A 14,058-nucleotide genomic window follows, 5' to 3' on the forward strand; every position below is an offset into this window, starting at 1 on the left:
GAGCTGGGAGGGTGGGGAGACAAACAACAGCGTTACGCAGACCCCTTCACAACACAACTCTGATGCAACACAAACAGCAGCAGTTCAATGGTTAGTAACTGTATCAGAGAGGTAGAGACACTTATTTCTACTTTCTAAACAATGTTTGCACTCACTTTGTGAATCAACACTTGCAGACAGGCATATTTTTGATTGCGCTCAAATTTGTACGAAATACCCATTTTTAGCAGTTTGGACTAAGCTGGCTAAAAAAAAAAAAAAAGTTTAATGCGACCATGTATAATTAAAATGTGATATATTTGTAAGAGCATTTGGTAAAAGGTGTATGAATTGAAATTTTTCCCAAAACAATTTTTATATGGCAAATGATGAGATTCAATAGGTCGTTGTTTTAGCGAGGATTCCAAAAACTCTGAGTGGTCCAGAAGTGGTGTGTATGAAAACGAAGGTCAGTAAACGTTACAGGAGAACACAGCAGGAGAAGATAGTGTCATGCGTCCTTTATTCCATTATAAGCATTAAAACAGCCACCGTGTTGCTTATATGCAACTTCCACCACATTTATGACAATCTATTTCATGGCATATTTAAGGCTTTTTCATTTCAATTTACACTCTCTTACCAGACCAACATTATAAAAACTTAATCTGCTTTGCTTTGCATATTCTGTATCCGGTGTTAAAATCAGTGAGACTAGTCTGCCCAAGAAGATATCAATGCACGCTATCACAGAGGATTATTGTACAAATCAGTTTCGGAGACAGTGGAAATTTATCAACATTGAGACTGGAAAACCCTGTAAAAATGCAAGTATCAAAATTGATGTTGACTAAACCAGAATTCTTCTCTGCCCTGAAAAACAAAGAGGGTAGAGAAGAAACATACCGAGGATGATGGAGGGTGAATCACCAGCCCAACAGTCACAGTCGCAGTATAGTGTAGTGTAATAGTCCCAGTAATCAGAGTAATCAAGAAACACATATACCCGACTGACAAACCACTTCACAAGACATCGATCATCAAGAGCCCCTACATGTAAATGTCCCTCGATCACAACTCGTGTCTGTAAACAGCACTTGGATTAATTGATTCATTTTTAAGGAGATTGTTTAATTTGAATATTTAATTGTTGTTTTTTTTTTCGTCTTATCCCATTTCTGAAAGGGGCAATACAGTTTAAGATACAATTGATACAAGCAGAAATGTCAAGTCAATGAGAGGTGATATGCATGCGACGCTTGTTCTCTAACAATCACTTCCTTCCATGTGGTTCTCTGATGTCTTTGGGGTTCAAGCTAGGGGGGGGGGGGGGGGATAAGATGCCACGAGACAGGAGTAGTGAGAGTTCGTAAAAAAAAAAAAAAACCCAAAAAATGCATTCGTGGCTGACCCTAACCCGTCTTTTTGCCGCCACCACACAGGCTGACAGAAAGATTGAGACGGTTTTGTTTAAACTGTTTAAGTCATAATATGTATAATAGCATTTCCCGCAAACAGTCGGGCTTTTCACAGTCATTGAATGATTCGTCACATAAATAGCAGCAGTTATCAGGCCCGCTGACGACGACAACAGCACTGCAGTAGTGCGCAGGACTGGGTGAAATGTAGACAAACATAAGGCTTTCATTAGTAGTGTGAAATGATAACTTAAACACAAACACATCCACAGCAGGTTCACAATTCAGTCAGCAGGTAAACGTCATGGCTTCAGTTTTAAGGTACGTGTCCAGTGTGCTTCCGTTTCAAACAGCAGTCACATTGCGTCATCGCCGCCATCATCATCATCATCATCATCATCATCTCAGGATACCAGATTTCGAAGCCTGATGCTTGGTGCTCTCTCTCTCTCTCTCTCTCTCTCTCTCTGTGAGCGAGGAAATATTTGGTATTCAACAAGATTTGGAACGCTGCAGAGCGTAACGCTAGGTACACAATTTGTAAATACGAGCAGAATTCAAATTGGAGCCAGCACAGCCACAAAATGAACCATTATGACCATACAACTTCATGCGTTAGCACTTTTGAAATTGGGTATCAAAAGTAACGGAAAACTTTGAACAAATCCTTCTGATTTCTGGAGAAAACCATATTTACATTCTGCATATTCAGTCAGTCAATCATGTCATCAATCCGCGTGAGCGTCGGCAAGAAGAGACTGCGCTTTAAAGTTTGATCCGTAAGTACTGCGGTTCGTGCGCCGACTTAATAAGTGACACTGCGCACTCGTTTGCCAACACAACAGATCAAGATTAACCGTCGCATTTCTAAACAAGGTTTGGCTTAACGGGCTCCCCGTAAGAGAGAGTAGCATGCATCAGGACGAGATCACAACAGCAAAAGGCCAGAGGTACAGCAGTAAACTCAGGTTTTAAGCACACAGGCCACCTGCAACTAAGCATGGAATGTTGATTAAGTAATTACCATGGGCTCTTTAAAATGCAGGAAGAAAAGAAAAACATTACCTGAAAATATCTGCACAGTGCAAGTGCAAGTATTTGATTAACCCTGAATGGTAAATAAAAATATACAGAAACAGTATTAAAAAAAACAAAAACAAAAACAAAACAAAAAAAAACTTCACTTGTATTGAAGGAGTGCAAAATTGATACTTCAATTGTATAAAATACAAAATTCAAAAATTAAACTTGAACATTGCAAAAGATTTTGTGAAAAGGAAAATGTGAGGGATGGCGGGAGCGAGAGGAGCAAATAGTGAGAGGCTGAAATCATCGGACAGGGACACAGGAAATGAGCAGAAGAGTTTGCGGAGGAAGGAGAGGATGCAGAGAGCCACAGCGGGAAATGAATCCAGATTGAGCAGCCAGTGAAAACACCGTCTAAGCCCGGCTTCATTGGCAAACTGCGTCCACATGTCGTGGCACAAGCCAGGTGGGTTTTTTTGGGAAACACTACAAGTCGAAGATTTTGCGTACTGGCCTCGCAGCCGGCTGCACCTCACCAATCTGAAGACCCTTCATACATCCTTCACTCCAACACACATTCCCTCACAGAAAGGGCACCAAAGGCCAGAGAGAGAGAGCAGTGTGGTTAGTTGGCTTCAGAGGAAGCTGGGAGAGGACGAGGAGGCTCCTTTGAGTGCGTGAAGATGAGCCCGAGAGCCTCACGTCTTCCTTCAAGAGGTCGGAAGCTCGAAGGAGATGAACTGCTTGAGTCTCTCCAGGTACTGAGCGTACAGCTCGATGTCATTGTGGCCGGCCCCCTCCACCCACAGGGGCTCGACGGCGCGGGGGCAGCGCTCGTACATGGCCAGGCCATGGGAGAAGTCGATGACCTCGTCCTCAGTGCCGTGAATCACCAGCACTGGGGACGCCACCTTAGACACCTTGTCAATGCTGGAGGGGAGAAAGACAGGATGGTTTCAGGATGGCGCTCCTGCTGTTTGTGGCTCTCTCATGAACACGCGGAACATTCGCACTGAACAAGCTGGCGACTGAGCCGTGTGAACAGGGTTCTGTCGTGGACACGACTCAAAATGTAGGAGTACGTGTTATGTGGCCTTCGTGTTCGGTGTCACATTGGTTTAATCGTGTCAACCTGTGAAGTGTGATGAAGACAAAACCCGTTGATGAGGCAGAACATTTTAGAGGTGAATTTGTGGCTCTGACATTTGGAGTCGCACCTTCTGCGCTTAGTCACCCTAAAAAACGCTGTGTCATGCAAAAAGTTCTGCCTTGTTCAGCAGTTGGGCAATGGGCAAGAAAGTTTAGAGAAAGGTCAAAAGAGTTCACCTGCAAAGGTTATAGTTCATTTACTGTGCAATACTGTTTGCACACGGCTACAGTCGAGGATGAATCACCAAAGGTCTGCAGCGAGACATTTCTGAAAAGTAAAGTTTTCAAGTTGGCGTCGCTCCGAGGGAGCGCGTCTCCTCAGCTCATTTGTGCGAGTTAAATCTTAATGTTTCTTTGAAGGTGTTAGTCGGATATGCGAGATTAGTTCGAGTTGCTCCTGTCGCCCGTGGTGGGCTTCAAAAAACGATTTCATCCTTCAGGAAACTTTTCTGTAAGCTTGCGAAAAAAGTCAAGTAAATGAACTTATTTTTGCGATCGTGGCCAAAGGATTTTTTTTTTTATTGGTTTGAGAAATTCGAACATAGATGACAGTTAGAAAAAAAATGCACATTTTAAAGCACATAGTTAGTGCATTGCGTGCAGTGTGATCAACTAGCGAAGAGCTTGGTATCCAGTGACGATAGCTGAGATATTTATACAGCAGTAATGATCAAACATGGCATCGATCAGCCAAATCAGTTGCTGAGAGTTGAGTTGTGGGTAACAAAAAAATTAAACCACTGTGCCTCATATCAAGGTGACACAGAGTAAAAATGCTACTGCATTGATTTCAGCAGTCAAGAACAGGGCAGTTTAATTTTACTTTATTTGTATAGCACCTTTTTTTTTAGACGTGGGGGGGGGGGGTCTGCTAGTTAGTGTCTAATTTTTCCTGTTTCCTAGCTGTAACTGAATAGTAACTGAGCACAGTAAGTGTGAGGGTAAGGCGTTTACATGCAATGCAAATGAAGGTAACATTCAAACGATGATCAGGAAGGTTTCAGCTCGGGAGCAACTACAAAATATATCCAAAAATAATGTTTTCCAGGTACTAGCACTTTGCACTCACTGCGCTGTTTAAAATAAACACACTGGTTTACTCCTGTACACAAGTAGGTTCTGAAATTGATTTTGTTGACAGGTACACAAAAACCTTTGGACACATTTTTGCAAAAGCGGTTCAAGGCTGTTCAGTTTTTAACGGACATTTATCGAGACAGCAGGCTGAGATGTTGCCGAGCCATAAACCGCATCGCAAGAAAGTCCAAAGTATAATAATAACTACTTTCATTGGCCAATGTGAATTGTTGTCACTTTGTCTTTTTTACGTCAATGGGTAATTTGACGGCTCCGCTGCATCCTAATCTAGCTCAGTCTGTTTGGATTCGCTTGGAATATGGAGTTGTTTACCAGCGAGGAGGAGACCTAAGACTTCACTTTCAAAGTTTTGCGGGATTAAAAGGTGGATTATCTCCAGTCTGGTTCATTAAACTGTCTGAAGCCAAGGGTCAGAAGAATGAGGGGCAGATGCAACAACTGTCAGACGTGACAGAGGAAAAGCAGAAGAGGAGAGAGAACTGTGAAGCCTCTTATGAGCCTGAAGTCTAGACAGTGACGAACCACTTGAAATAGCCTTGCTTCCAGTTGTACATTACGGTAAGGATAATGTATGCATAACTGCAGAGTAAACGAGATGTTGCAACCACTGTCAAGCCTATCTTGGATATGAATCTCAAAAGCTTTTGGTGCTTTGGTTGTCAACAATACATTATTGCAGCTTACAGTTGTAACTTTGGGTTTTCATTGTTGACAGTGTAAAAACATAGAGCAGCGAGAGAGAGAGAGTGAGTTAATTCTACTGTTTCTGTTGCTCAGACGGAAAAAAAAAAAAAAGGTATTAAATGGTGAGGGAAACATGGCGGCTTATCCTAAAGTGTTAAACGTGGACGTGCAATATGTGACACATTTACACCGAGTCACAGAATGATAATGAGCTCCGCTGTGGTTTTGATGAAACCGTGCAAAGCCCCGAGTCCCTGCCATGAATACAAATTGCTCACCTCGCCCAGAACTAGGTGTTGCTGCACAGCCTTCACACTGCTTTAATGTTGATTCGCAGGGTTAGTCGGAGGATTAATTCAGAGGAATCGCTGGGCAGTTCCATTCGGGGTAATATTAAATAGAACATTCTTTACCACTCCCCTCAAAGGTCAAGTATACACAATGAATTGGGGAGACAGCTGTTAACACAGACATAGGAGTTCTCTCTTCCCTATTTTGGCCAGTGGATACATTGGCATTTATAATGTTTCATTTTAAGCCTGGAATTACACAGGATATGCATGCAACTGGTGGCAACCAATAAGGTTCTGGAGTAATTAAAGAAGTGACAAAAAATAGTGTTAATTTTATAATACAGTTCTAAATTTTATTATTGACTAAATACGTATTAGGCTAGTTGCTACAATTACTTGCTAGTTAAAAGGTTTAGTCATTCGTTTTAATCAACACCTTTTCTCAGAACTGAAGAAGGGAAAATGTCTCGCAAAGTCACTCAAAGGAGAAGTGGAGGCTGAAGTTTTGGTGATTCGACTCCTTTACTTTAAAACTTTAACCCAACCTAGGTTCAGCGGCAGACACCCTTATTTTCTTTACGTTTAAACTGAAAACCTTCCTCTTTGACAAAGCTGATAGTTAGGATCAACACAGAATAATCTGTTAGAGGCCTGCTGGACGGCTGAGGGAAAAGCTCCCTCAGCCGTTGAAGGGTATTATACTAAATGCATTTGGAGCTACCGTCACTTTCTCCCACTGTTCCAAGTGTCTACCTTAAGCCACCTAAAAAGGACCGCATGCTAAAGTGGCGGCAGAGTTGGAGCACGGCAGCAGCTTCATTTAATTTCATTTGTTCACATTTATTGACACAAAGTTAAAATATGAGTACATACCAAGAATTAAAAGCAAAAAAATCACGAAAGGACAGAAACACACAAGAGCCCAAAAACTTCTTTCCATTGTGGCTCTTGCTGTGTGATGTCGTGGGCATGTTGCACACTAACCTGGGAAAGGCGTCAAAGCAGTAGGTCTTCCGTGTGTCAGGAAAGGCCACCCTCAGCCCCGACATAAGCGGTGAGTGTAAAATGACAGCGGCACATTCGTAGCGAGCAGCCAGGTCGATGGTGGGCACAGTGCCGATGCTCTGACCATAGAGGATGATATTTTCAGGTGTTACGCCATACCTGTATATCACACACACAGACAAATCCGTACCAAATCAGAGAAGGAAAAATAAACAACAAAAAACTTTTACAAATATTTGGACAATGTTATGAACGCGGCCATTTCCGAGCCAGGACACCGCCACAGATAAAAAGGAACCCAGATGGTGCGAGTCTGGTGGCAACGGACACTCCTCATATCCCAACAAGCCACACGTCCTTGCGTATTTTGACTTGGACTCCGAGCAGCAAGGGTGGACTGCCATTTCTGTCAACGTAGTTTTTTTTCCCTGTTTTGTTGAAATAGGGAGGCAAGTAATTTGTTATTTGTCTCTCTTGGTTTGCTTGGTTTAGTTTTGTTGCCTCTCAGTCAGGACAATTTGGGTTTGTTATTTTGGTCCTAGTTGACCCCTAACCTATTTCAGTAAATCCAGCTTTTGTTTTAATGATCCAGTTCTCAACATTTTCAACTTAACAGACAATTTAAAGATTCTGTAGGAAGTCTAGATATTTAGATATAATTTTCTCCTGTCTGTCGGGAGAGAAAAATTCCTGACTTGCACTCTGCCTTGCTGTGCTCTCGTGAGAGTTGTCCGAAAAGCCAGGTTCCATCCTGGCAGGTAAAGTCACCTAAATTGCACTTCACCATTGTGACTTTGGATGAGCGTTGTTTGTTTTGAGCCGAGTTCTTAATGTTATTCGGTGGAGGGTGTGCGGTGGTGTAGAGGTGGCATCTCCTGCACGAGGAAAAACAAGGCTTGTCACGGCTTGAATGTTTGCTACAATTTCCATGGGCGTCAACCCGCATTCTCAACTCTGCTGCGAATCCTAAAAGCGCATATTTCCTGACAAATGTGGCACCATTAACCAGGAAATAAACAGTCCTACAAACAGTCTAAGACAGTGGCAGGCAATTAGGGGCCTGTGGGATAGTTCTGGCCTGCCAGGATATGTTTTGAAATGTTATTTGGTTGAAATATAAAGAAAAAACAAATTGACATAATAAAAGGCAAAAATAAATAAATAAATAAATAAATTCATTGCTACAGCATGTGCAGTGTGCAGTTGCCTAACAGTTTAATCTCTCCGTGTGGTCCTTGACATTCACACACTTGGTCAAGTTTAACAGTGCCATAATCTCTAATTGTTTTGTTATGTCTCAGCTGAATATATAATGGAGTGAGCGCCAATGAGGCCTATGTTTGGGAGGTTGTCAGTATTTTCAGTGTAAAAGTTATTGTTCTTTTAAATATGTTATTTATCCTAAAAAGAATACTGACACTTCTTAATGAGTTAGGCACTGAAACGTGCTTATATTTATAGAGAGGTGGAAATAATCTACAGTTTATTTTGCTGCAATTGCAGAAGATGTGCAATCTTAGTTCTGCACATATGAGACCGACGGCAAGATTAAAATTTGCTTTTGTGCCCCGATTTGAAATGACTGCCTTTATTTCTTAACCATTTAGGCCTATCTCTGGAAATGGAAAAAAAACATACTAGAGACAGCATGCATGCATGGTTTCAAGTTTGTAATGACTGACTCGCCGCAACGAGGGATCAGAGGAGTGACATAAGAATACCGCTTGGTCCGAATAAACTCTGACACAAAACGGGGCCACTAGGTGTGGAGAGGGATTTGGGACAGTGTGTTCCCTAGCCAAAAATCACAATGTGGGGAGGAAGGCGTTCCTGGAAGAGCTGGGATGCGGGCAGAGGTGTTCAGTAGCACTCTGCTACAACATCCAAGCACAGAAGGATTAGTCCCTCACTTCACAGACAGCTCTAACAAAGGATTTGGACAACATGATGTTGGGCTGTGGGTGTCCTATGAAGTGATGCCATCATAAGGTGTTCAGATGGGAGCATGGGTGTGACTAATCTGTTTGCCTAGACAAATCCCGCGTCTGATAATGAGCAAACAAACAGAGAAAATTTACACTGACAGAGCACTATTGACTGTCAGCTGAATTACAAAAGGTCTCATATTAGGGATTTTTTGGGGTCGTTATCGAAACAAGAGCGGTACTCAAACAATTTTGATCTTGCAAATCATCTTAGCGTGACATCTGTGGTATTTCAATGAAGCTCTCAGAAACACGGACAGGCGTGATTGTGAGTCCGTGGATACTTTGGCTTCAAACATGGTGTCAAGATCTTACATTCTGCATTTAGTTTTGTCGTCTTTAAACATCAATATCCAATTGGGTAGAAGTATTTCCGTCTGTTAAATTCAGAAACAGCGCACATTCAGAAATATGCATTCTAAGCATAAACAACATTTAAAAATAGGGGATAAAAATGGTTTTAAAATAAAGCAACATGTTCAATTTGTGGTGAGAGCAAATCTCTCCTGCAGCGGTGTCTCCACTTTGTTTTTGTTGCCCTAAATTGTCTCGAACCTCCCCTCCCCCTTACATCCCTCCACTCTTTCATGGTCACTGAGGCCTCCCGAAAAATAACTTTGAGTTGTCATTCAAGCAAAGCTGAAACTCCGATGAATCACAGACGTTTCCATTACAGGCCAGAATGAGCTGCCTTTACAGACTAGCCAAACCACAACTTTCCCAGTTTTTCCCAAGTCTTCATTAAAATCAACTTTTGACAGTTGCAAATTCTGTTTTTTTTATATACATTGCGCTGTATTATTGTCACTGTCCCTTATCTTAATTTTTTTGTGTGTCACCTTATTCACTCATTCATTCATTTTCTATACCCACTCCCACTGTCTCTTGCACTCAGGGTTGCTGGAGCCTATCCCAGCTGTCATTAAGCAAAGGCTGGGTGACACCCTGGACAAGTAGCCAGTTCATCACAGGGCCACATAGAAAGACATTTGCACTCCCACACACACGCGTTCTTAATGAAAGGTGCAATACTAATAATATATTATTGATTCAACTTTGCAGATGACGGATGGACTGTGAAAGTTAACTGTGAAACACCCCCATGTTTGCCCAACTTTGGAGTGGCCAAACGTGATGGAGATGGGTAATGCTACTTGAGTGTCGGTGAATTAAAAAAAAAAACAAAAAAAACTGAAATATTAATTGAAATCATAATTATATAATGAGTATTTGTTGATTAAATGATTACTCACAGTCAGCAAAACCATGCCAAGGAGTCAGTATGGTGGAACTCTTCTTAAAGCAGTTGACACAAAAAAAGTGAAATAGTTTTCCGTAATTTGAAGAGGCTTTTAAAACAACTGTAGGTGTTGCTGTGGGGTTTGTATGTCAACTACTGAAAGCTCAATTGCCTTCACCTTGAGCTGGTTAGCTTAATTTGATATTTTGGGGGGATTTTGGGCTAAAATAATAAACTTTGACTTGACTTAAAATAAACTTTCAAAGTTATTCAAGTGAGAGCCATGTTTTTAGTGCCTTTGGGCCACTGCAACGATGAAGTCGAAGCATGTACGTGATGACGTATTTGGCAACAGCAACCATGCTTAAACTTGTTTTTGTTTTTTTTATTGTAGTTTAGGGGTATAGGTATATTTATGGGTATGGTTTAGCAGCCTATTTGACCACCATAAGTATTACTGGAGAGCAGTGTTTGTTAGACTGAACGTTGTGGCGGATTGATAGTCAGAAGGATTAAGTTGAATTATTTTTTGTTTATCTATTTTAATTCCTAATGTTATAATGAATGGCAGAGAAGATTGTGATGTTTTTTTCCCACGTTGTTGTTGATTTTGTGTGTTTTTAGTGAATGTGAAAGTTCCTCTGGATTATGTTCTTGTGTGATTTAAGTCAGAATTCTTTCTAAATTTAGAGGAAAAAAATCTTTCATTTTTTCAATGCTGGAGTAAATCAATTGCCAACAGCCTGGTTATCAGCTTTTTCTGCAAAATTCAAAACGTATTAACAGCTAACTAAACAAATGAACATCTGAGCATTGCAACAATCAGTGGTGGTTATACAGTACATCATAGATACTGCTGGTGAAGTGGTAAACCCTTGAGTGGGCCTTTGGTTTAGGGCAGGCGATGACACTGCCAGCTACACTGGACTGCACTCACTTGTTCCTCAGGACTTGCCAAGCCGCCTCGATGTCTGCGTACAGGTTCTTCTCCGAGGGCTTCCCACTGCTGACCCCGTAGCCAGAGTAATCGTAGGAGAACACGTTGCAGTTGATCCTGGAGCCGAGGCCGATGTAAAAACTGCACATCTGGCCCAGATCCACGGCGTTGCCGTGGGAAAACAGCAGCGTGTAGCGACTGTTCGGGGCGCAGCGCACGAACATGCATCCCACTCGGTTACCTCGGCTGCTCCGAGTACTCAAAACCTCCACTGCATCCAGCTCTCGCTGAGAATACTGCCAGTCGGCGCGCTCGGTGAGATGCAGGCTGGTCACCCCGTTTGCATCGGTGTGCAGCGAGTAAGTGGGCTCAGGCGGCAGGAAGGCGAGCTTGGCTGCAATGCGACTGGGACACGGTGGGCAACAGAAGAGCCAGCAGAGTTCGCCGAGGGAAAAGCCATTCATCCTGGGACCTTGCTCAGGCATTTAGGGGGGGCCGCTGACCTATTAAGCGACTGCTAGTGAAGCAAAACGTGTATTCGGTCTCGACGTCGTATTTAGTTTCTCATCGACAGACGTTCACCGGAAGCGTCCAATGTGGCTCGGCTCCTCGGCTTTGAAGCTAACGCGCTAGCCAGTTAACGACAAAACTCAGCTCCCACATGCACATTTCAGATTAATTGAAATCTAAAAATTTGAATCCAGGCTCTATATACAGCACGTTACTATATAGTGCACACAGCGGAGCACTATGGTCTTTAAACGCCTTAATTCCGGGACATTAAGTTTCGATAGCTAATGTATTGTTGGATATTAGACGGCCATTTCTGTTGAACTAGAGGCAAGGAAGCCGGCTTTCCGAGTCAACCGGATATCCGGTTTGGGATGACGTTTGTTTTAATTGTTATAAAGAAAAAAAAAACACAATGTTTATTTTTGTGTGAATATTAAAGTAAATAGTTGTTTTTAGATTTCGAGACACAATATCTGTTGAGTGCTTATTTCATGCACATATTAAGTACTTAAAGTTTGAAATATATTGACATACATACATACATACATACATGCATACATGCAAACATACACAATTTCCATTAGTTCTTTAGGTTGGGATTGTGTTTTGGCGAGTACATGTTTTGCATGTCCTATCCCATTGCGTTTTGGCAAACGTTCCTTGTGCTAAATGACATATGTGTGTAGTGTGCTTAGTCTTTTACTGTTTTCGACATATGGTATTCAATCAATATAATTAGTCTCGCTTTAGTTTGCTGAAACTAAAAGGGCATTTGAGTGCACTGAGTAGGAAATACAATTACGAAATGCTCCAAATTTGTGACAGCATATTCAGTGTTGGTCTGTCAGCACTCTTCTTTATGGTGACAATATATTGTCTTTGCTCTCATTTATAATCTTTTTCTGAGTAAAGTTTACAGAAAACAACGCAGAATAAAGCTATTAATATACAAAAATATTTCTGACAAAAGTGTCACTAACAGGAAAAAAAAACAGGTGAGGAAAAATGTGCTTGACACTGGAAGGAGATATTAGTGTCTGATCGAACCTTTCTACATTTTTGGTTCAGTATAGTTGCGATAAAGAAGATAATGGATTCAGACACTAAGTTCTGCATTTTAAACCTGTATTTGGTAATTTGATAGATTTTGATCTTTATCGAATATTTCTTTATCATGTGGATTCAAACAAACCATTTTTGGCAGCTTGCCGGGATACATTGTTATCTCTGCAAATTAGGTGAACATGAATGAAGCTTCTTGGAGATTAAATTAGAGCAGCCCTGCCATCTGTCAGGCAGTTTATTGACAGCTGAGGATATCAGTATGACATAAGTTAATAAAGTAACTATTATTTTCACAAATAGCGAAACATTTCAAATCTAATGGAAAGGTAAGGTAGTTTGCCTTTATACTAACATATCAGCATTGTCACACACTCCTATTTTTAAAAGCCTGATGAAGCAAAGTGGTTCCTTAATGATGAAATACATTCAGCTCTCAAAGATGATTAATTATGTGTAAGGTTTTTTTAGTATCCCAAAAGAAGTAGCAATCACTCTGGAACACATTTTTGATTTCAGAAACACGTGGAACCAATGGTTATTAATGCAAACCAACATCACATAGTCTTGGCATAATTGAGAAGTCATCATTAGTCGCTAGTTGGAGGAACACTGCGATCTACCTCGTTCTGACAAGCATCTATCATCCTACGGTTAAATGCTTTAGTTGTGCATTCTGTTTTTATTAATTGCTAATACCAAAAGGAATGCATGTTGTGAAAATATTCTGGAATATTCCGGTGTATTCTGGAAATACACCAGTTGCTTCGTCTTCTTTTAGCATCTGGATTAAGTTTTTTAAACACACCAACTTGTTTGGTCAATACTAAATTGTTTGAGGAAAAGGTAATACTTACTGTGCACAACTGCAGACTATTGTGACATCCACATTACAGGAAATGGATCTATTTGTTCAGTCATCTGAACCTCACTGGCAACCTAGGCAGATTCGTAAAAGGTGAGTAATCTAAAAGTCTGGAATCTTCTATTCCAGCCTGGCAAACTGAAGAAACAGCCATCATTCTTATTTGGATTTCCTGCAGATGTTCATCCAGCTTTTCTTATAAGGAGACATAGCAAAATAGATACAGATTCAGCAAAAATAAGGACCACAAAGAGACGTTGCTAATAAAAGGCAGCTCTTTTGTACTCACCTTCTTTGAAATGTCTATTAAGAATATTTTTTGTAAAGCTGTTTGTTGATTAGCCCTGCGATGAACTGGCGACTTGTCCAGGGTGTCACCCTGCCTTCGCCCTAAGACAGCTGGGATAGGCTCCAGCAGACCCCCGTGACCCTGATCTCAGGAAGAAGTGGGTATAGAAAATGAATGAATGAATGAATGAAGGTTTGTTGATTAAAAACACACAGCAACTACTGCATGGCAGCACAAGAGCAGAAGTCCATCAAAAATAATCCGCATAGAGGGTCAAAAACTCAAGAGACAACAATCTATCTTTGCAAGTTAAATTAAAACTTACTGCCCAAGATGAATGGGTCTTCTCATTGGTAGTGCAAACACTCGTTCTTATGCCACAATACACAGGACAACGAAATACAGCAATTCCGGAGTTGTCGTAGTTCTTCCAGCAATACGGTTATATTCACAGTCAAATATACATTCATTCATTTTTTCCATACCCGCTTAGTCCCGAGCTCAGGGTCACGGGG

The 14,058-nt window shown here is 41.3% G+C and overlaps 1 protein-coding gene across 1 annotated transcript; it reads right to left on the bottom strand.

The window, feature by feature from the left end:
* Nucleotides 1-485: 485 nt before the first annotated feature.
* abhd17c (abhydrolase domain containing 17C, depalmitoylase) lies at nucleotides 486-11,676 on the bottom strand. Its single transcript, XM_076011362.1, has 3 exons — nucleotides 10,815-11,676; nucleotides 6,632-6,811; nucleotides 486-3,353 (listed from the first exon to the last, which is right to left on the bottom strand). Exons 1-3 carry the CDS (start codon nucleotides 11,297-11,299, stop codon nucleotides 3,134-3,136), a joined length of 885 nt encoding a protein of 294 aa, XP_075867477.1. The 5' UTR covers nucleotides 11,300-11,676; the 3' UTR covers nucleotides 486-3,133.
* Between the last annotated feature and the right edge of the window lie 2,382 nt (nucleotides 11,677-14,058).

This window comes from Nelusetta ayraudi, unplaced genomic scaffold, assembly GCF_046127955.1.
Source record: "Nelusetta ayraudi isolate G7.1 ecotype Tasmania unplaced genomic scaffold, CSIRO-AGI_Nayr_v1 ptg000005l, whole genome shotgun sequence".
In the NCBI taxonomy this organism is placed as follows: Eukaryota; Metazoa; Chordata; class Actinopteri; order Tetraodontiformes; family Monacanthidae; genus Nelusetta; species Nelusetta ayraudi.

What these genes read in the sequence shown, in the direction of transcription:
- abhd17c (XM_076011362.1), bottom strand. Translation starts at nt 11,299, where the DNA reads ATGCCTGAGCAAGGTCCCAGGATGAATGGCTTTTCCCTCGGCGAACTC. An exon ending in TGGCAAGTCCTGAGGAACAA is followed by an intron (nt 6,812 to 10,814) that starts GTGAGTGCAGTC and finishes TGTGATATACAG; the next exon opens with GTATGGCGTAACACCTGAAA. An exon ending in TGCTTTGACGCCTTTCCCAG is followed by an intron (nt 3,354 to 6,631) that starts GTTAGTGTGCAA and finishes TCTCCCCTCCAG; the next exon opens with CATTGACAAGGTGTCTAAGG.